Here is a 21,937-nt window from a genome sequence, read left to right on the forward strand (position 1 = left end):
AATAGCAGCCATTTAAAAAAAAAAAAAATCCATTAAAAAATAAAAGAGGAACAGCAATGGCTAATCAGTTTACTTTATATGAATCCGATAACCAATTCAGCAGTATTTGATGTAATCAGCATGTGGTGATTTACGGTAAAATGAATCTGCATGAAGTGTTTGATGGTGTTTGTTCTGTCCTCTTCAGTCTGGCAGTCAGGAGAACCTCACTGTCGACTCTCCTCGCCTCCCCACTTCTTCTGAGCATGTGCAGAAGGAACGCACAAAGAGCCGAGGTATACTGCGCTCATCCAGCGGGAGAGCGGCGCCACTCACCTCCGACCGTCCACCGAGGTCCTCGGGACAGCCGGGACGCCCGACCCTGCGGAAGGCAGAGAGCACCCGCGTTAGAGGCTCTGTCCCAATCCGCTCCAGCCTGTCCTCGCAGAGCAAAGCCACGTCCGTCTCCGAGCGCCTGGACTCGGCGTCCTCCACGCTGCCTCGGGCCAGCAGCGTCATCTCCACGGCCGAAGGCACCACGCGGCGAACCAGCATCCACGACCTGCTTTCCAAGGACAGCCGGCAGCCGGTGTCGGTCGACACTTCGCCCCCCGTCGCTTCCACCAAGGCTGCTGTACGCTCCCAGCCTACACCCAGTGAGTACCGCCCCAAAAGCTCCAACCCTAAAGGTGCCCTCATCACCACCTCCACCATGGCCAAATCAGTTAGCTTACCTTGTCATAGCCTGGAGGACCCCGACCTCTCCACCCTCGAGTCTTTCCTCGGCTCCTCCTTCACTGTAGAGTCCGTGTTCATGGACTCCATTTTTAGTGAGTCAACGGACAGTAACCTCCCCTTCCTGTCTATAAACCCCTCCCTCGTCAGTAATATCAGTGGGCCGCCCGTTGCAAATAAACCTCCGCCGGCTCCACCTGCCCAGCACCACACGCCCACCCAAAACCAGAACCCTCACTGCCAGTCAAACGGCCAAGTGAGATCCGGCCCTGCCGGTTTGGAAGATTATAACAAGAGCGTGGACCCCAGTGGTGCGAGTAATTCAGACCAGTCATTGAACCCAGAGGACAACCAGTCTCTGTGGTATGAGTACGGGTGTGTGTGAGTGATGACGAGGTTCTGGTTCACTCACTGACACACGACACCTGACTTTAAAGAAAGAACGGATGGATAACTGCTCAATCCTCGACCTCTGCATGTATTTATCAGAGCACTGTCTCTCTGTGTGTCTGTGTGTCTGTGTGTGTGTGTGTGTGTGGTGTTTTGGTTTCTTGTTTTCCATGGTGCTGACTGGTGGTTTGTTGTTGTTTTTTTTTTATTTTATTTTATTGCCTCCTGTTTTGACCTCTGTTTTCTATCCCATTCTGTTCTTTAAAGTCGGGCTTTGAATGTTCCTCTATCCAACAGCCGTTACCATGTTATTGTGTCCTCATTAACTCTGTGGCCTTGCTATAGTTATATACTGTAGCTGCAGAGTGCAGGTCACAGTTAAGTGTCTCTCAGTGTCTCTGCTTATTCAGGCCTGGGTCATAACTTCTTCCACATCTGCGTGTCCACAGTTAGACGTAGATTTAGTGGATGTGGACAAATGTGAGCACACGTCCAGTTTGAGTCTGCACGGTTCATACATACTAGTCCAGTTAGTGGAACGAGACAACGAAGAAGACGTAGGTCCACTCGTACCCACACATGTACACTCGGCACCCAAAGAATACAAGGACAAACAAATGTGGTTAAGCACGTGGAACGCTGGACTGACTGGACTCTCGTTTTAGGACGAAAGCGTCTCTCTGTTGGACGTAGAACGTGGAAAGAACGACCCAGACCTTATTATCCATGAGCAGAAATGTTGGGGATTCAGCCTTAACAAGCACTAAAACAAAACAATCTTAATGTCAGGCATAGCTGTCCCTGATGAGGACCAGAGCATTGTGGGACAGATCTCACAATAGCTGTTATTTAAATGAAAGGTCCAGTGTGTAAAAAGTAACTACGGTGGCCTTAACGCACCAGAGAGGATGTTGTTTTCTCTTCCTTTGCATCGTAAGCTTTCACTTCACAAACGTTTGGGCGTATTAACGACTTCTTCTAAAGCTACAAAAACCAAAGCATATTCAACGTTACACACTGGACCTTTATAGCCGTTACGTGTGCCAGATAATACATTCACCTGTTTATCACGTCGTTGGGTGGGAGTGTGTCTGTTATGTTACTGCATGGCTTTGTTCTGTTTCAACCTCACACTCAGATTTTGATCCCTGTGATCAAAATGTGTTTGTTAATCCTCTTTTTGTTTCTTTTGACGCGTGTAACATGGTTACTTTTGTACATTTTACACCTGCTCTGTATTTTTTTTTTTTTTTTTGAGTATAACTGGGGGGTGACGGGAGGTGTGTGACCCAGTTTTCTGGGACTGGTGACAAAATGGCGCCGCTTCATTCAAAGAACAATCTGGCAGGAAGGGGGATTAGACGGTTTAGCGGCAAGTTGACCGTAAAGGTAATGGAACATGATGAGAGGGATTATTTTATGATTTGAAAGATTTGTCACAGGAAGTTTGAGAAAAGTTTGCATGGGTCAGATTGTTTGGCGAATGAAGAGAACGCCATTTTTATTGTGCTGTTTGGAAACGTTTATTTACACATCACTGAATCACTGACCGAATCATATTTGGTTTAGACTGACAAGATCTTGTACAGATTGTTTGAATAATACTTAAGTTATAATCAAAGACAAGCACTGCATTACCATGTGCCGATACTAGTGGATCCCTTTGCATCTAGATTCTTAATTTATTTCTTTTTTTTTCTCTCTTTGTAGTTGCTGTTTTTTTGAAGTTGCTTTATTGTATTTATCTGGATCCACAGGGATCTACAGTGATCCACAGGGATCTACAGTGCACGCAGGTGTACAGTAAACAGTTGTGGTTGCTGTCTACAGATGTAACATAAACATTGCCTTTGTCCTACAGATGTGGAGGGCAGAAAGTCTAAAAGCCGGAGCGGGGAGCCGCAGCAAAGCTGCTAAACCCTTTCCCCTCTCTGGTACCATGCTGTGAGCGCGTGGTGAGTGAGTGCTGCTCGAGTGGGAGGAGTAAGGGGTGGTGGGGTGGTGGGGTGCTTGGGGGAACTAAAACATGGTGTAACAGATGTCGCCCATCCTGCTGCGCACTTGCTTCCCCTGCTTCGTCTAAGCTGTTACCCCAAAGCTCCCCCCCCCCAACTGTGCTGTCCGTCGCCCCCACTGTCCCCGTGGTGCCAAACGCCTGTTCTCAGAGCCTGATGGGATGGGATGGGATGGGTTCCTCGTCTGCATGACATATGGGCATTTTACCATGTTGCTCTGGGGAGGGAATCAACATTTCTGTTCCCAAAAACTCTGCCGGCAACAGGAGTTCACTGTGTCCCTGCTCCTCCATTGTAAAGATGAACACTCAGTGTCTCACTGGTTAAAGAAAACCTGTTGTTCAGGCTGCTTATAGTTGCTGCATGGCTTTGATGTAGTGCGGATATCCTTCCTGCCTTTTCCCCCCTTGACGATGCATGTAGACCCAGGCTGGCTGCTGTCTCCTCCTGTACATCACTGACAGTCCCGTTGTTCACATTTTGTCTGCCTTTGTTTTTCTGATTTCCTTCAGAACTTTACTTTTCTAACCTGTCGACTTTTCTGTCTTTTCCTTCTTCCTCTCTCCCTCTCTCTCTCTCCACTCCTCTCTGCTTGCCTGGGACTCAGAGAGACAGGTGGCCTTGGAGCTGTGTGTCTGAACTCTAGTAGAATTGTTTCTGCTGAGACTCTGCAGTGAGAAAAGATTGTTGACCCTAGTTTCATTCTTTCTTTCTTTTTTTTTTTTTTAAACCCTGGACACGCCAGTAAAGAAAAGTGTCTTCTTGCTCTGTTTTGTTTTTCTTCCTTGAATCAAGGAAACAGAAAAATATTGGAAAGTGTTGCATTGACCTTGTTTTTTCTATAAAGACTGCTGTGGCAGATTGCACTGCCATGTGTCCTTCATTGTGTTGGACTCCTGATGATGCACTAAGTCTCTGTGGAGTAAGATTGAAGTGCCAATGTTCACTCAACAGCCAAAAGGGCAATCTCAAACCAGACTGACGACTCCATGTTGGACCTTTTTGTGGATCTTCAACGTCTGCCAGACGCCATGAACTTAAACAGGCAGCGAGTAGAATCGTCGTTTAGTCGTTCTCTTACAAACCATTTTTAAAGCATGACCGCACAAACATTTCACTCTCAACTTTACTGCTACACTATCAGACTGAAGAAACTATTTGCATGGAGCAATCATTCAGCCAATCACCCCTTCTTCCTTTGTCCAATCAAATCACAGGAATGTGTTCAGTGGGGATTTTGCTCACCTGGATGCCAAAAGGACTCGGGAGTGGAAGCCATTACAGTGGTTTGATTGGCCGTCTGTTGCCTGCCAATCAAAAGAGTGGAGGTTGTGTGATCTGTGATAAAGAGTTGTTGTATGAGAGTTGGTGTCAGTAGACAATTTCCGTAGCTTGAATTATATATCATCATGCAGAAGATTATTGATCACAGGAATCGCAGGAAAAGATCTCATCTGTCGCTTCTTGTCTTGGTCTGAAATGAAAAATAAAAGCACAGTCGCATCAAACCATCACAGAAGAGACTCAGTAAGGTACTGTTGTTGTTTTTTTAAATCTGACTGGAGTGGATGTGACCATATAGCACATGACACTGCTGCTGATGATGATGATGAGGATGTGACCCAGTGTTTTCCCTCCTTTTCAACTTTTACATGAACCCATTTGATGTCATTAAAAGAAAAACTCAAGACGACAACCATGTGATGTTTTCTTTTCTGCTGTGTCTTTTGTGTGAAGCCCTCGTGTACAGACCTGAATGTTCATGTTATGTCCAAGAACGCAAGGAACCACAACATAGTAACCAAAAGTGCAAATAAAATCTAGAAAGAAAAGGTCTTTTTTTTTTTCCCTGTTCTGTTGAAACAGTATAGAATGTTCATTGTTTAATATATTATACAATATAATCTATTTTCAACAGCACAGACATTGGTAGGTGGAAAAATCCCGCCTTCATTAAGTTTTTCTGTTTTTTTTTTTTTTTAAATTAAGAAATTTCTGTTTGTGTTGTGCAGTGGTGAGTAGTACATTTACTCAGATGCTGCACAGAAGCACAGCTCTTGGTTATAACGACTTAAATATTATGCTGCTTTCTATTGTTCCTCACTGTCGGAGGGTTTTTTGTGTGTGCATATTTTACTCCTCAGTAATAATTATCACAGAATAACCTGGATACTGAGTTGATAATACTTTAATTGCAGGAACATTTTTCTTTTAATACAGTATTCATTATGTAAATGTTAAACATTTTTTTAGAGGTGTTGCATAATATTATGATCCCTGTAAATGAAAAGAAAGTTCACTCATGAATAATCTTTAAAAAAAAATAATAATCCAACTTTGACAGATGACTGGTTTTTAAAAAAAACAAAAAACAAAACAGTGCTGTAGAAGCAGATCTCTGTCTTCTTTCCTATGTTGTCCATCTTTCTTCTTTGCAAGTTTGACCTACATTACCCACAATGCAACCCATCCACAGGTCATGGAGGACCACACACAGAGATGAGGAGCTGGTGACAGATCTCTGGTAAGTTCACTTTATCTCATGTCTTTAATAAACATTTCTATCTGACTTTGAGACCATAAAATACTTTAGAAGACATCTTTATGTCTCATACATTCACACCGCTCCAAGACGTGTTCATTAAATGTATGAGATTGGTGGACTTTTCCTTTAAAAATGCAACAAAAGATGAAAGTCTTTACATTTTAATTTGAGACTTTTTAAACCCAAACATATCAGTAGATAAACTGCTTTAGAACTTGAACACGTTTTTTGCTTTAAAGGAAGTTTCCTGCTCCTCCACGATTCACTCATACAGGTGTTTTCACTTACTGCGGCTGATTAGACTCTGAGTTACTGCAAATTACTGCAACGTTGTTTTAAAACGTTAAGAAACAGTTTTTCTGACTTAACTGATTTGTTTGGGCTGTGATGCGAGTACTACAGTCCTCAGGCAAATGTGAGACGTTAATGCTCTTAACATTAAATTTCATGTTACTATTGCGTTATTTACATTTATTAAAGAGAACCAAAGCAAGAACTTGGTGTGGAAAAGTTAATAAAGACAAATTTACATGTCATTTACAATAAAAGTTAAAAAAAAAATAGTGTTTTCAGAAGTGAAATATCTTAATAAAACTTGCAACAAAAGAAAGAACACAAATAATTGTAATGAAATGTTTTTTTTTATTAAAGAGGACATATCATGGTCCTATCTCACTTATATGTGAGATGTGGAGGTGTACTTACAAACATGTAGTTTTTATGGTCAATAAACTGCTAGAGACACTGCAAACGAGCCGATGTAAATGTCTCATCACTGACGCTCTTGTCAGCCGCGCTGTTTCAGTCCAAAACCACACACGCAGAACACGGACTGTCTTATGATTGGCCAGTTACCTGGAAGTGACGTCATTTTCACGTCAGCTCTCAGACCCGCAGCTCCCCCTCTGGAAAGGCGGATGCACCGCTAGCAATTATCAAAACATTGAGTAATGCCGTCGTCACGACCGCTCGCATTTGATCCGGAGTCTAACCCAGAGTCAGAAGATCCATCCTCCATCGTGACGCCTGTAGCTTGAATAACGTTGGGGTTACCGAGATGATAAACACACATACATGCAAATGAGTGTAGCTTAGCCTGTAGCCGGCTATCGCTAATGCTAAACGACAAAACAAGCACACAAAGACCGTTTTACAGTTTGTAAAAATTGTAATATTATTGTAGCTGCTGAGCGTATCGGTTGTACAATGAGAGTAGTTCTTCTTCTTTGGTTAAAAGTACGTCACCGGATGTGCCCGGACTAGCAGGCGCTGCTGTTTAGAGTAGTGGTGAAGTTCGCCAGTGACATTATTAGTCAACGGAAGTGCATTTCCGCTTCGTAGATATTCAGTATATGTAGACGCCTCGTTGAGCAGGTTGGTCCGTTGCTGCGGTTCGTCAGCGCGTCCGTGGCTGTGGATGTGACAGATCTGCCCGTAAACTAATGAAAGGAAATTGACTGAACTTCATAAAGCGCCTTTCTACAAAGTGCTTTAAGTTAATGCCTCTTATTCACACACACACACACACACACACACTAATATATCTGGGAAACAAATAGGCACCAAAAACATGTAACTTTTAAAGTGATGATTATAAATGTTTACTCCTTATGTTTAGGATATAAGTAAGAACCAAACCAACGTATGTATTTTTCTAATGCTGAGTGTTTACAGCTAGTAATGTGTGTAACACTGTTACTGTGATGATAAATATTGAAATATTTATATTTAACATTTAATCTGTGTCTATAATAACCAGATCCTGAAATGTAGATGTGACAGGGTTTTCTGAATAAAGAGCACTAACGTTTACATTTAACTGATTTGGATTCATCGGTTTTATATTCACACAAAAAGGCAGCGTTAATTGGCACTTCCGGGCTATGTTAAATACTCTTATTTTCCAACAAACAGAATTATGAAGAACAAACAAACACTGAATAGTTTTAAATGTATGATTTTTATTAACGGTTTGGTCATGCAAAAAAATCCAGCATCCAATCGAAACTCAGAGTAAAGACACATGTAGCCCCGTCAGTATAAGGTTACAATGCTATAAATCTACTTACAAAGGGTTCGGGTTACAAGCTAAGGCTTTTCTAACCTTTGAATGCATTTTCATGGAAGATAACATCACTTTAATTTCAACATCTCAGACAGACCCATTTTTATAACCTTGAGGATGCAAGTAACATAGATTTCCATTTCTTTATCAAGTAAACAGTGAAAAATTACCAGAAAGTAGACATGCATATTTCCTCCACTTGTAAAACTGCATATATAGTGTTGCTGTTCAAGATTGTGGATTAGATTTTTCCCTTTTTCAACATTAGTTTTGAGCGTCGTTAAAAATCTTTTTGGTCACCGCCCTTCAGTCGCGTCCCGTTTTCTCCGAACATGTGGTAGACGTTTGCCAAAGTATCTGAACGATGCAGTTCATTATGGTTTGGCAAACATTTGCGTGTTTGAAACAAACTTTTAATGAGGGGGAAAAAAACTGATTTAACTGTCAATTAGGTTTGGATTTGTTTCCTGTAATGGCGAGGCTCTTATTTTTTTTTATAAACTTGACAAGAACTTTGCTCTTCATTTATTCTACTGGAGATTTAATGTTTTGAATCCACACACACTCAAAAGCACACATTTGACCACAGATATGCTTCTGTAAAATAATCAGCTTTTGTGTTTCCTTTAAAGCTACAGCTTTAAATTACTGTAATGTCACTAATATTTCAAGGTTTTTATAAATGAGGTCCAGTAGATACTTCTATAGAGGTGAAAACAGACTTTAGTGGTTACACGTTGTCATTTTATAAAGTTTAATCTTTTTTTTAAGCAGCCTCGTTGTGATTTTGATGCAATTAAAACTGTATCTCTGTCCAAAAACTTTGGCAAACTTGACTCTACAGCTGGTTTCCCTCCCCTTGCGATGACTCGTTGAGTTTACCTTCATGTCACTCTTGAATTGAAACAAACCCATGACTTTGTGACGTCACAAACACGCTCACAATAAAAGAACCGCATCGTCACATCGGCGGTGACATCGACAGAGAACAAACAGAACTACTGAGAGCCATAAAAAAAACACCACATAGTTTCAGTACTGCTTTTACAAACGCTGTCAAAAAGGAAAACAAAAAGGGTTTCATGGCATGTCGGATGTGTCACAGCACTTAGACAGAAGCGCAGGCGGCTGATACAGTAGGACAGTGTGCACACGGTTCACAACATCATTTGTTTTTTAATGTTTTTTTTTAAAAAAAAGAATCTGCTGGACTGCATCAGGACACAAACAAATGATATGTGATGATCTGAAGCATCAGTGCTACCAAGTACACGAGTTACTATGGAGCAGCCGAGCAGAGACGGGACAAAGTCACACACTCCAAACGTTAAAAAAAAACTGTGCTGCAAAGTTAAACCACTGATACAAAGACGTGTTTTTGTCCTCCTCAGAGAAAGAATCTTTGATCTCATGTGCTTCTTTATACAAGGATGTGAATTCCAACATAATAAGCCACACAAATCTGGTGTCTTTGCCCCAAAGTGTCAGCATTCAGTGAGTATTAATTTGTGTGTGTGAGGGGACAACTGGCACAGTGAGGGAGGGAGGGGAAAAAGAAAGTGTGTGTGTGGCAATATCAGTTCAACGCTTCAATTTTTAAAGTTCTTGCTGTAACAAGTACTAAAAATATCAACATCAAAACACTAACGGCTACAGCATTTACAACAGAAACAGTGACAAAAGGGACCAAATCCATTGACCGCCATCATCAGCCCACTAGTCGACACAGCTCTCTCCCTGTTCCACCTCGTCTTAGCCCAATCCCTCGGCTGCATTCCATTTAGAACATGCTTTTTTTTACAGAGCCAGGACCTCACACAGAAGTACAGCAAGCCAAGACGGACAATATACAGATTTTCAGCACAAGAGACAGGCATTAGGGTGACATCATCATTATTATCATCATTATCATTATCACCACACGATATGGGAGCTATGGTACTAAGACAACAATGTAGCCTGGTCAGTAAAGTCGCAGGAATGACGGAAGTAAAGAGGGACAGAGGTAGGGAGGAGGGGAAGCTTTCTGGCGAGCGTAACCCTGAAGTTGCAGAAAGGTTCGTTCCCTCAGAAGAGCAAACACGACAGCATCGAGTCTCACGTGTATGTGCAGAAACAGTACAGGCCATTAGATCAAAGGAATCATGCTTCACACCCAAAATACACTGAAACACATAGAAAATAAGAGGGCGTGTCTGAGCCTCTATGTTTAGGTAGTTCAAAAATGTGAGGAGCTTTAGGCTTTGACTGATGACGCCACCTAGTGAAGACTCCAAACACTGCAGGTTTGAGTGATGGAGAACTTCTGCAACTTCAGGATGAAGCTCGATCCTAACCCTAAAGCTCAACCCACGTGGGTTTGTGTGTGTGTGCGTGCTTGTGTGTGTGTGCGTGCATGGTGTGTATTTACACCTCTGGACCTTAAAGCAAAAAAAAAAAAAAACACCCCCACACTCATGCTTGACACCCCCCCACACCCCCCACCACCTGAAAGTAAACCACACTTTTCTCCAATATAAATATCTACTTGTACACAAATCTGTTAAATAAAAATCCCTGTGTTGATTATAAATGTTTTTTTTTTTAACACAAAATACTTTAAAATACATAATTCAGGTGATAAAAATCAAAACAACAATACAAAAAGTCCAAAAAATAAAAAATAAAGGTCCCTTCAGTAACGCGTGACATCGTCTAAAAATGTGAGTACAGTTGCTCAAAAATGACACTTGAAATGGATGTTAAACTTTAATATTAAGTACATAATCAGCTACTCCCTTTCCCTTAAACCCCCACCGACACGTACGCGTGAAAACAAACAATACTTCTATTAAAGTGGAAATTCTGCTGCTCAACAAAACATTTGAGATTTTTTCCGTTTCCAAACAACGTGTGTGACGAGAACTTGTTTTTCCTTGTTGCTAAGTATATTTCTCTAACTTTGTAAAATATTTTAATACTTTTCCAGACAGCAGACAGAACTAAGGAGGGGGTGGAGGGGTGGGGGTGAAGGCCATGGGAGAAAAGGACCAGGACAGCACCAGGACCGACCCCGTGTTGCCACCAGAAACATGCACCACCTGCAAGAGGGAGCCGACGTCAGCCGCGCTCCGTCATCATCTAGCTAGAGTTGGACTGGGTTGGTGTTTGCCAGTCACACAGTCAAGCATTTAGATATATACTTTTATTCATCATTTTTTGGTGTTGCATTTATTTAATCTATTTTTTTAAATTCTAATATATTTTCCCTCTCGTGTGTTTTTTTTATACAGCGTTCCAAGCCAAGCAGCCTCTTCCCGGGCCAGGATCCAGGTACCAATCCAACCTCGGAGAATAAACGCTCCAGACAGCTTCAGTTCAGGCAAAGCTGAAGGAGAAAGAATGAAGTGGTTAGTGTGTGAACTGTGACTTTAAGGGTCAGTTCATGCAGCATGAGAGTGATTAGTACTTTAAATCAACATTCATCCATTCAGCATTTTAGGAAAATCCAACTATTTGGCCTTTTTCTACAAAATAGATGAGTAGATAAATGTTATTTTACAATGCTTTGTCAGTAGCTCAAGTCATCTTTGTTTGATTGAAGCACCCGTGTTAACTGATTAGAACAGCCACACTGCCCTCGTGAGTAAGTAAGCCGCTCTGCTCTTTGAACAGCATGTTTTTCTCCACTAGCTGCACATGATTCACAGCAAAACAGACGGAAGAAAGTATCTATCCCCACAGTTTCAGTCTCTACATTTGTTGAATATGTCACAGCCACTTTCTGTACCCATGTGTCAGTAAAAAACACTTTAATATTTGGAAGACTGGATGCACTGCTTCATATTAAGAGGTTGTGGCATTGAGTTGAGCACAGAGGAGTATTAAAAAGCATATTGTTGAAGGCAATTTTAAAAGCAAACCCTAAGTAGAACATAGTAATAACAGCATATCAGAGACACTCGACAAAGCCGTCAAGCACTGGACACACATCCAGTCACTGTACAGTGCAGTTTAACTCACCTCAGTATGTTTTCTAATGGTAAACTGTGATCAGGCGTGTGTGTCCACTGCAGAATGTGTAGATGGGATGGAAGTGTGTGCGTCAACCACACAAATGGCATTACATGATATCGGTGTGACAGTGTAGCAATAAATTAAACGAAGAAGAAGAAAGCAAACTGTTACATTAAGAGCAGCAATGGAGGACATCCAAGCTTTCTGTGCTGTTTCTGTTTGAACGTGGCTCTGTCATGATGCACACTATTGATTTGAAAATATTGTGTTTCTTTTACCAGGGCCACACAGTTGGTGTAGTGGTCAGCACTCTTGCCTTTGCAGAAAGAAGACCTGGGTCTGTGACCTGGTCAGAATAAGTTTGTTGTTGATATAGTGTCTGTAAGGTCAAAGAGGAAGTTGGTGCGGTTTTGACCAAGTTTCTAACAAACCATGAGCATCACCAGGTGTGAAGTCTGATTGGCTCCAGGGGAGTGGCCAACACAGCTGTAACCAAGCAGCCCCTGATGAGGGGTTCTTAAAAGCAGCACGGACTTTGAAGCGGCAGCTTCAGCAGCAGCCTCCTCAGACGAAGACTCCGGAAGACAAAGACGCAGGAGTCTTGACCGGAGTCTGCGGGGCGCGGGACCTCTCTACATCTACCCTCCACCAGGCCCACTGGGAGACTTCTTGGATGAACTGCATGTCCTCCTTTCAACCATCCCAGAAAATAGCTCACCACCTGTTCTTCTTGGCGACTTCAACATCCAGTCAGAGAAATCTCCACCAACTCACAAGGCTGCCAACCCCCTTGACCTCATTTTGACCAGACACTGCTCCACCTCCAAACTCACGGTAACTCCACTTCATGTCTCTGATCGTTTCTTCAGATCCTACTCTCTCCCACTCTGATGATCTCATCTCATCAGATACTGCACTCACTGACTCCTTCTCCCTCATGCATCCCAACTCTGCCACAGACACCTTCCTCTCTACTCTGTCCTCCTCTCTTGACTCCCGCTGTCTTCTTACTTCACGCCAGGTTCGTGAGTCCTCCTCAGCCCCGTGGTTGTCTGACTCAGTGCGTGCTGAGAGAACCACGACACGGGCAGCAGAAAGAAAATGGAGGAAATCAAAACACCCTGACGACACTCTCACATCACATCACAACACATCACTCTCTTCTCTCCACCTTCACTGTCTATCTCTGCAGGCAAAAACCTCCTTGACCCACTCACCCCCTCCCTTCTACCAATTCACTTCGTCAACTACTTCACAAAAAAAGTAGATGACATTCACTCTTCTTTCATAACCCCACTAATTCATCTCCTGCTCAATCCTCTTTCACCCCTCTATCTCATGATCAAGTTCTTTCCCTAATAACCTCTGCCCGCCCCCTTGACCCTATCCCTTCTCCCTTACATTGCACTTTATAGCACACACTTACTTCTACCTCTTGTTTGTACCCTAATGTTTAAATGCACTTCTTGTAAGTCACTTTGAATAAAAGCGTCTGCCAAATGACATGTAATGTAAACTGTGCCACCTGGTGCCACATTACAGTAAAACTAATCTGTTTTCTCTGTCTTAAGGCGCACACACTTATCATGAAAAGTTACGGAGCAGAGATGAACCCAATGAGGAGGAGACCGACAATAAACCTTTGCTGCCTACAATATTCTGACTGTATATTATTGTTTTTATTGTTCCACCATAACTCTAACAGTTGTGTATTGTCACCTCACCTGAGCCTGGGGTGGGGCAGTTCACTGCAGCGGCGCCGCTGGTGCTCCTGAGCAGTGAAAGTGTACGTTGAGCCACTTGGCTTCGCGGCGATGCCACACACGTGTCTCCTCTGACTGGCAGGAGCGCGGCCGGCCCTGGCCGTCCATGTACTGTGTCAGGCGGATGTAGGCGATGCAGGCGGCGTCCTCACCGATCAGGTGGACGTGGGGGTTGAGGATGGTGGTGTGCACTGGCTTGCTGTTTTTACTCAGCACTGTAGGGATGGACAAGGCCAGAAGACTTTGTCAAAGGTCCGACTAACAGTGTATTCTCACTTCAGAAATAAAAAGCTTAGACTAAAACGACTTCAGGCTACGGAGGCGTCCGTCTTGCGCCGACATGTTTTTAAAGCTGTACGACTCTGTCCACAACAATCCAATGTAGAAACCAACAAAGATGAAAATAGCAGAGAGTGGGACGTTGAAGAATACTGAATTTAAGTGTCTTCAAGTCATGGAAGGATCTTCTAACGGCTACATTTCAAGAATGTTTTGTCTTTGCCAGAGGACTGTTCCAACGTGCAGGGGGCTTCAAATTCTACTAAGTAAATTCTCCATTTACATGGAGAATATTGTGTTTCCTTATTGCAGGGGAAAAGTATCCACTATCATTTGTGCACGTGTATGATTTTAAAGTGTGGAGAGCAGATCCTTCTCGATGATGTAATGACACACTTGCTATCATGTTCCATGCATTGACAGAAAGTCTCTGTTGGAAGAGTCAACTTAACTAGGGACAGAACCAAAGGCCACCATAGTTCCCTGAGGAGGAGCATGTTTGTTACTATCTGCAGCCTCACCATTAGATGTCACTAATTATCCCACATCAATTATTTGGGTTGTTGTTTTTAAATGAGTTCTATTTGGACCAAACAATCCACAGATTAACTGTTGTTAGGTGCATCTCTATACAAGAGTGAGGTGTTTCTATGGATTCAAAGACAGTGGCAGAGAAAAACATCCCAAAACTGAGGCAGAAGTGATGCTTACAATTGTCAAAGTAGAACTTGTGGAAGTCCATGCCCTCCACCAGGTTTCCAAGAGCTTCTGGCTCAAAAGAAGTGAGCCCAGGGTCACAGATTCTCCTGTTGGAAGAAAACACATTTATTGAATGTGAATTTAAGCTGCCAGTGAATGGCCTCAGTAGATGCTGCAGGGCAGGTAATATGCTAAACCTTACAATTTGGATATGTTGTAATAATACAGACAGGAAAGAGAAGTTCTCTGCATTTCTAAAAAAAGGCCTTAGACGAGGAACCTGCATGTGCACACTTACGTGTACGCTTCGAAATCCCCATTGTTGATGGCTTCAATCAGCTGCTCTGTCATCTTTATTATCTCCTGTTTACGAGCTGGAAATGGTGAGACAGAAAGGAAAAGGTGGGGTGGGGAGAGTGGGGATGTGGAGGGGGGACAACCAGGCGAGGTTAAGGATGATTTCTAAATTTGGAGTGTGAACATGCAAGTATCGCCTCTCATACTCGTCTCTGACTCACTGCCTGACGAGGCTCCAAAGCCCTGACCTTAAAATAAGTGCATCGAATGTGCTTCGCCTGCGGTAATAACGACAGTGACATTTGAAGACAGCCTGTACTAAACACACCACGCTCCACTCCTCGTGGTACATCCAGTGAACCCATAAATGTCTCCGGCTCAAATGAAGAAATAAGCAGTATCGTCTCGAATAGAACTCCTCGGTAAACAAACCTGATGTTTCTTAGTCACATTTAAATCCACCTAAAGTCGACCTAATTGTTCACAACTCTCAGGAAATCTAGAGATTGAGGCGCAGAGGGAAGATCAGACTGTGGTTCAGGATGGATGAACAGCAGATACGCTGTATTTACAAGTGTTCACTTGGCATTTGCCATTAATGGTCCCACAAAACGAGTATCAGACAGTGATGATAGGACAGTGGAGTGGTCTTGCAGTAAGAATTGTGCACCAGTAGATGGCAGCAGAGGAGGGATGTTTGTGGAGAGGACAATTTACTATCAGTATGTCATTTTGCTTGTAGGGCAGATTTGTTGCATGATGTCTGTTATTGGGAATGAAAGGAAAGATGTGGTCACAGAGAGCAGAGTTTACTGCCGCTGACTCACAGGTGGCTGCAAGGCTGAGGCAGTGCTGCACTGACTTAACATACACACACACTCATAGTATGAGAGGATGTCCGTACATGGTGGAAAACCACAAGTTAATTGATCCATAAAATCAGATTAAATGAATGTTTAAATGTGAAGAAATTGGGAAAATGGTTCCCCGAGTCTAACTCTGGGGACCACACTGACATCACATAAAAACAAGGGGAAGCAGCAAATCACATGACTTGACACATTTACTTAATAAAGGCCAGAATTATCATTCAAATCTCCCAACACAGGCATCTTCTCTGTTTTCTTTACCACAGTCATCACGGTTCTGTCTCTCCACACGTACTTAGTTTGAAAGTATGGCAGTGAAAACAATGTGCACCATAAAAAGGGGCGTTCCACTGATCAAACCATACACGCGGTAATCCTGCAACAGCACACTTTTATGGCCACTGAGGGCAGAATAAAATGTGACGTTAACAGTAACAATGTGCCTCGTTTTAGGTCAACGTGAAGAGAGAGAGCGCACAGCTGCACCTTACAGTAACTGAATATTGGGAGGATGAGTAAGTGCCAGTTTTAGTGCAGGCTTGCATTATCTTATGAACTATGAATATATTTGCCTACTGTGACAGGGTTGTACCTGAATTTGGTCCCACAGTATTTTAATGTTGGTCATTTGGCAGCTCAGTGTTTTCTTTATGTTGCTGATCTCATCATTAATAAAGTCACTTTAAAACCTGAAACATTGTCACTTTAAATCTGTGTGTCACTTTAAATCTGTGTGTCACTTTAAATCTGTGTTCACTTTATGTACAGTTCTTATTTTTACACTTATTTTATGCATATATGTTATTTTAGTCTCTTGTAATATTTATATTTTTCTTATGTATATTTATACTTTTTTTTACAAAAGCATCTCTTTTTTACTTTTTACTTTATGCTGGTGTTTTTGAGTGGACAGCAAAGTAAGAATTTCATTGTACAGGGAAACGTGTTTCTTTACTGTGCATATGACAATAAACACTTTGAATCTTTGAATCTTGAATCTTGAATATACAGTTGTTTTTATTTTTTACCAACTCCTTGTTCTTCTCAGTTTCTAAATTAATATGAACGTGCTCGGGACAGAAAGCCTCCATCTTAAAATGTTAGTATGTGATGACCTGGGAATATAACTAACTCACCCACGTTATTTTCTAGTGATCCTGCCTCCTACCGCAGCTTTAACTCTGAATATAGCAGTTCTTTTTAATTGGACGGTCTGTTGGTTCAACAGCCGGCAGAAAACTTGCAGGTGCAGGACTTCTACTCTGACTCAGATCATGTGACAAACCTGCTTCATATTAGAGCTGATGCAGTCCTGCAGTATTCGAAGACAAGAGGAACATTACATTCAAGGAACGTTTCTCGAGATCACCTGAAACATTCGTGCGCTCGGAGAGAAACAGAAGTGAGAACAACCTCTTGATTGCGTGTCAGTAACAATCCACTCTGAGACTAAGTGCTGGTAAACCCACAGAAAGCAGCTCAAGTGCCTGGATTAACTCTCCTGTGGAAAGCTGCAGGTAGATCTGTCCTACTTCATTCACCTGAAAACATTAGAGCTGCAGACAGCTAATTAAAGGCTCAAGAGGAGTGCGGCATTAAGGCCTGCATGCACACACTCTCAGTCACGACACGCTGGTCTCAACAGTGACAACAGTGACCATTACAAGCACCAGAATCAAGATCTGAATACTGTAAGAGCAGCGTGTTCAATATCAATCAGATTCTGCTTACTTTCTCCAACTGAGCCACAAAATTCAAGAGCAGGGTGGACAAACTAACACACTAACAGACAAACTTCTACCAGCTTCACTTAGTGAACACCAGTCACCAGTCTGTGTAAGATCCAGGGGTCGAGAGGTCGAGAGGAAAACTATCTCTTATATTGGTTGGATGCTGTGTTTAATTCATTTGTTGCACATGATGAGTTGTATAAGTCTGTTTGTGTTGTTGTAATCTGTGAGCCTGTTGTTTTGCTGCCTTCTTGGCCAGGTCACTCTTGGAAAAGAGATTTTTTAAATCTTAATGAGGCCTTTTTACCTGGTTAAATAAAGGGGACATATATATATGTATATATAGATATCATCTATATAAACATCGACTCCTTTGCAAAGGCTTTTAATCAAACTCATTAAGATAGTTTAACTTAACAATCTTTACAAAGGTCCAAGTTGAGCCAGGTTAGGATCCTGGACTAGAGTATGACAACACTGCAGGGCACAGACACCAGTTCACCTGAAAGTGCATTGCTTATAATATAAAGTGAAAAGTAAAGTGAACAACAATAAAAGCATGCAGAGAAGGTGAAAGTTGGACAAGTACCTTTCCTACCTTTCATCTCCTCCTCTTCTGTGTTATTACAGCTCTCTGTCGAGCCCTGTCAAAGACAAGGGGGGGACACAGGTGGACAGAGGAGTGGGTGGAAGGAAAGGAAGAAAGAAAGACGGATGGATGGATAAAGGGAGGAAGAGAAATCGCGAGACAAATCATTTTTCATTTCAAAGTGAGACGGGACTCGGAGACTTCGGGCACTTGTGGACACACAGACAACTGGACGGACAGATGGACAGACGGGTGATGGACTCCCTCCCAGGAGCACAAACCAGCCAGGACAGCAGCGAAGGGGAAGCACGGTGAGCCACACGTGTCAAAGCAACAGAGTGTGTGTGTGTGTGTGTGTGTGTGTCAGTGTATGACACAGTCCTCAGTGTGGCAAAGTATTTGTTAGTACAGAGAAAATTAATATATGTAAATAAAACAGAGCAAACAGACCAGTCGTCTGTGGAGACACAGTGTGCGTGTGATGACGGTGCAGGATTTTCTCTTTTATATCAGTTTTGATCGTGAATGGATCCTGACTGAAGCACCAGACCAGAAGATTGACACACAAAGACTGTTCAATCAGTCTGAGTCGGATTCAGCTCAGGAGGTGATTGACTGACTGATCACGGAACTGGACTGCTCGACTCATTTGCCTCATCGGTCAATCAAATCTTGACGCCTATGAGTGAGACAAATGTTAAAGCAACAGGGTTGAAATTTATTGTGAAAGGTGGTTAAAATTTAACTTTAAATTTAATTTTTTTTTTTTTAAACATTACAATGTTTCCCCTCTCTAGAGATCGCCACAGTGGATGATCCTTCCTGACCCAACCCTCCAATTTATCCCGGCTTGGGACTGTCAACTGGAGTTTACTGGATACTTTGTAATAAATAAATAAATAAAAAATATGTGGTTTAACCCACAATGCAACAGCAGGAGCTCCGAATTACCAAATGTCATTTGTTGGCTAATTAGTGTCTATAAACTTTCTTTTAAATTGTAATTTCTTCATTAGAGATTTAAATAAAATATATATATATTTTAATGGTAATTTAAAAAAAAAAATAATATATATATATATAGTATATATATATATATATATATAGTCAACCTTTAATGTAACACTTCAATTACTTTCTTACTTACATTCTTCTTCACAAAAATGAATGAATTCTAAGTAATCTCTTTTTACAAATACAAATGTAACAATCAAACCCTTTGTAGAGCTTTGGTGCCCCCCTTAGGGGGCCGGGCCCCCTCAGTTGTGAACCTCTTGTCTACAGTGAGACCATAATGGTGAACACTGGCGAGAAGGTCAGCTACACTCACTCCATTCCGGTGCTGTGGTCACAGTTTCAGAATAACGAGAGAGAATCCTGCACCAGTTACCTGCTCGTGTTAGTAGAGGCTGTTTTTGTGGTGGCAGAAGCAGAAGGAGCTGCTTACCTTGGTGCCGTCAGCTGGGTTGTGTACAACGGTTGTCTGGGCTTCCTGGGGGGAGGTAGACACACTTTACCATGCAGGGACGGGATGGGTGAAGGAGGTCATGAGGAAAGATGCCAAGGAATATCAACGTATTCCATGAAGACAAACAGAGACACTAGTGCACACCCAAATACAGAAGCTACAGTACAGAGGCTGTGGATCATTAATGGTGGTTTAAAGACGACTGTATGTGTCAAAGAGCTCAGCGTCGGTCTGATCCCCACTCTGTTCTCTACACCATTGTTTCCAGAATGAATGAAAACAGCATGACTAATATTCACCTGTCAGGGTCATGACTGAGGAGGAGCGTTCATGTCACCTAAAAGTTACCGTCAATATCCAAAGTCCAACTGGGAAATTCTCAAAAAGTAAATAAAAGGTGTTGAATTAATGAACTCGGGGAGCGAACACTCCTAAAACAACACCACGCGCTCACTTTACCATTTTATTACTTGCTATATTGGGACGAGAGCCCGAAAGGTGTCAGCGAAGAAATAAAGCTGTAAACTGAGGCTAAGATTTCTTCGTGTTTTGGGAGTTGTTGCTACCGCAGTTCATAAGCTGCTGTCACTTTGAGACAGAGAGCAACACGTTGACTGACAGGAAGCAGAGCTTATCACCCGAGTTCACACAATCACGGTAGACTCAAACGTAATTTAACCGATTCTGACGTTTCTCTGTGTCCTGCACCAGTTTTAACTGAAGATGGTCCAGTTTTTCAAAGGTCACTTTATCATTTAAATGCTAAACTACTCAGTGAGAAAATCCCATTTGTTATCAGTGATGTTGATAAGACTACAGTCATGACTAGAGTTGAAATTTTCTGTGACATAATATTTTTGAATGGTTCAATATTTACTGTTTTATAGACATAAAACATGAGCATTACCACATGACACCATTAGAAATATCAACTACGGTATATTTGAAAGCAGAGATGAGAATTTAAAGACATGACAATTAAATAGTAGCATTTGTGATCTTCAGTTCCGACCATGACGTGACTGATTTCTTTCACTTTTCAGGCATAAACTGGACTCGTCCTCAGTCTTGACCCTTCCACATAAAAACATTCAGCAACAAGCAAATCAGGATCGTCCAACTACCACGGTGTTTGGAAAACAACCCGCTCGCACACCCGTGATCCCGATCAACACTGGGCGCAACATCCAGTGAATATATAGCCCTCAGAGGAACATGCAGCCCCTTTAATGACACTTTATGTTACAGGGAATTCAAACAGTGGAGTGGAAAACTATTTCACCAGTTTTTACTGAATGATTCACGTCCGTTTTTTGCAAGTTTGGCTTCTAGCCCAAACGTGTGTAGCCGTATAAAGCTCAGCACAAAGATCGGGGGATTTACTCATGCACTAAATTGCAATTTCAGAGCTGAAGGAAGCTTCACTCCAGCTCTGCTGCATATTGTATGAATCCCATTACATGTATGACAGCAGGGGCTGCATCCTCTAACATCTGTCCACACCAGCTCATGTTTTACCCAGAAGTCCACGTCATTCACAATTCAGATGATTTGTAAAAGTAACTCTCATTAGGAGATGCACTGATTTATCTGCTGAATAATAACTGAATAAGAATTTCAGAGGCTAAAAGGCTCTAAAACTATAATGCTTGTAGATAGTATTAAAGCTTATGTCATACAATTTTATGACTACATTTATTTAGTATTCCAAGATATTGAAAGATTGAAACAGTTCCGTCGTTGTTTGCTTTTATATAAGATTTTGTTGGTTTCAGGTGGTAAAGAATCTTTTCATGTAGTGGAGGTTCAACCTTTGAAGACATTGCAATAACCCTGCGCCCTAGTTCAGAAGCAACGCACCAATGCTGGTGATACAGCTGAGAACACAAAGGAGTCACCACAGCGTGGCTGAGCAGGAGCTGATTGAAGTGTCTGCTGTTGCTCTGCAAAATGAAAGCCATTCGTCCACCTGTCAGTGTCGTGCACCGTGTGCATTTATATACGAGTGTATCCACAAGAGGTCTGGGTAAAACACTCGCCAGGGACACACACACACACAACACACACACACACACACACAGACGTTTCATTTTAAAGTCATCCAATCCACCGCCAACATCACAATTTGTGTTTTTACGACAGAAGCGGAGAAGGCAGAAGATGAAGCGTGAGCGAGAGACTTTTACTGAGGTGATTTTAGTGAAGGTGGGATGTGACCAGTGGACGGAAGTAATCATTAAAAAATAAATAAATAAATAAATAAAATAAAGAGGAAACAATGAAATGATGCCATGAAAAGCAAATGTGAGAGAAACCAAATAGAGATGGAGTACCATTGGTGCTGTAGATGACATGCTGCTGTCTTTGGTGCTGCTGCTGCTGACTACACTGTTTTTACTGCTGTTTCCCTGCGACTGGGGCAAAGAAGCACAACACAGAATGACTGCTCCCGCTCCCACTGTGTCTACACCATGAACACACCTATGGGAATCTTGGATACTAAACAGGAACAGAGCCA

General features: G+C 42.2%; 2 protein-coding genes across 9 annotated transcripts in view; one reads left to right on the forward strand and one right to left on the reverse strand.

Annotated features, from left to right (window-relative positions):
- LOC131473693 (girdin-like) overlaps nucleotides 1-3,991 on the forward strand; it is a 68,433-nt gene extending 64,442 nt beyond the window's left edge. For 5 of the 8 annotated variants that reach the window (XM_058651154.1, XM_058651147.1, XM_058651149.1 and 2 more), the window contains one exon: nucleotides 188-3,991. In XM_058651154.1, coding sequence (XP_058507137.1) covers nucleotides 188-1,099 — 912 coding nt within the window. In that variant the 3' untranslated portion in view covers nucleotides 1,100-3,991. The remainder of the gene's footprint in view (nucleotides 1-187) is intronic. The other 3 variants (XM_058651152.1, XM_058651151.1, XM_058651153.1) reach the window with 3 other exon arrangements.
- Nucleotides 3,992-8,240: 4,249 nt separating this feature from the next.
- Nucleotides 8,241-21,937, reverse strand: part of camk2g2 (calcium/calmodulin-dependent protein kinase (CaM kinase) II gamma 2) — a 56,416-nt gene continuing 42,719 nt past the window's right edge. The window contains exons 15-21 of the mRNA XM_058651224.1: nucleotides 21,753-21,833; nucleotides 19,399-19,443; nucleotides 17,952-18,006; nucleotides 14,765-14,840; nucleotides 14,479-14,573; nucleotides 13,450-13,703; nucleotides 8,241-11,096 (exon numbers count right to left, since the gene is read on the reverse strand). Of these exons, the coding sequence (XP_058507207.1) occupies nucleotides 13,471-13,703; nucleotides 14,479-14,573; nucleotides 14,765-14,840; nucleotides 17,952-18,006; nucleotides 19,399-19,443; nucleotides 21,753-21,833 (585 nt within the window). The 3' untranslated portion in view covers nucleotides 8,241-11,096; nucleotides 13,450-13,470. The remainder of the gene's footprint in view (nucleotides 11,097-13,449; nucleotides 13,704-14,478; nucleotides 14,574-14,764; nucleotides 14,841-17,951; nucleotides 18,007-19,398; nucleotides 19,444-21,752; nucleotides 21,834-21,937) is intronic.

Source organism: Solea solea, chromosome 15, assembly GCF_958295425.1.
Source record: "Solea solea chromosome 15, fSolSol10.1, whole genome shotgun sequence".
In the NCBI taxonomy this organism is placed as follows: domain Eukaryota; kingdom Metazoa; phylum Chordata; class Actinopteri; order Pleuronectiformes; family Soleidae; genus Solea; species Solea solea.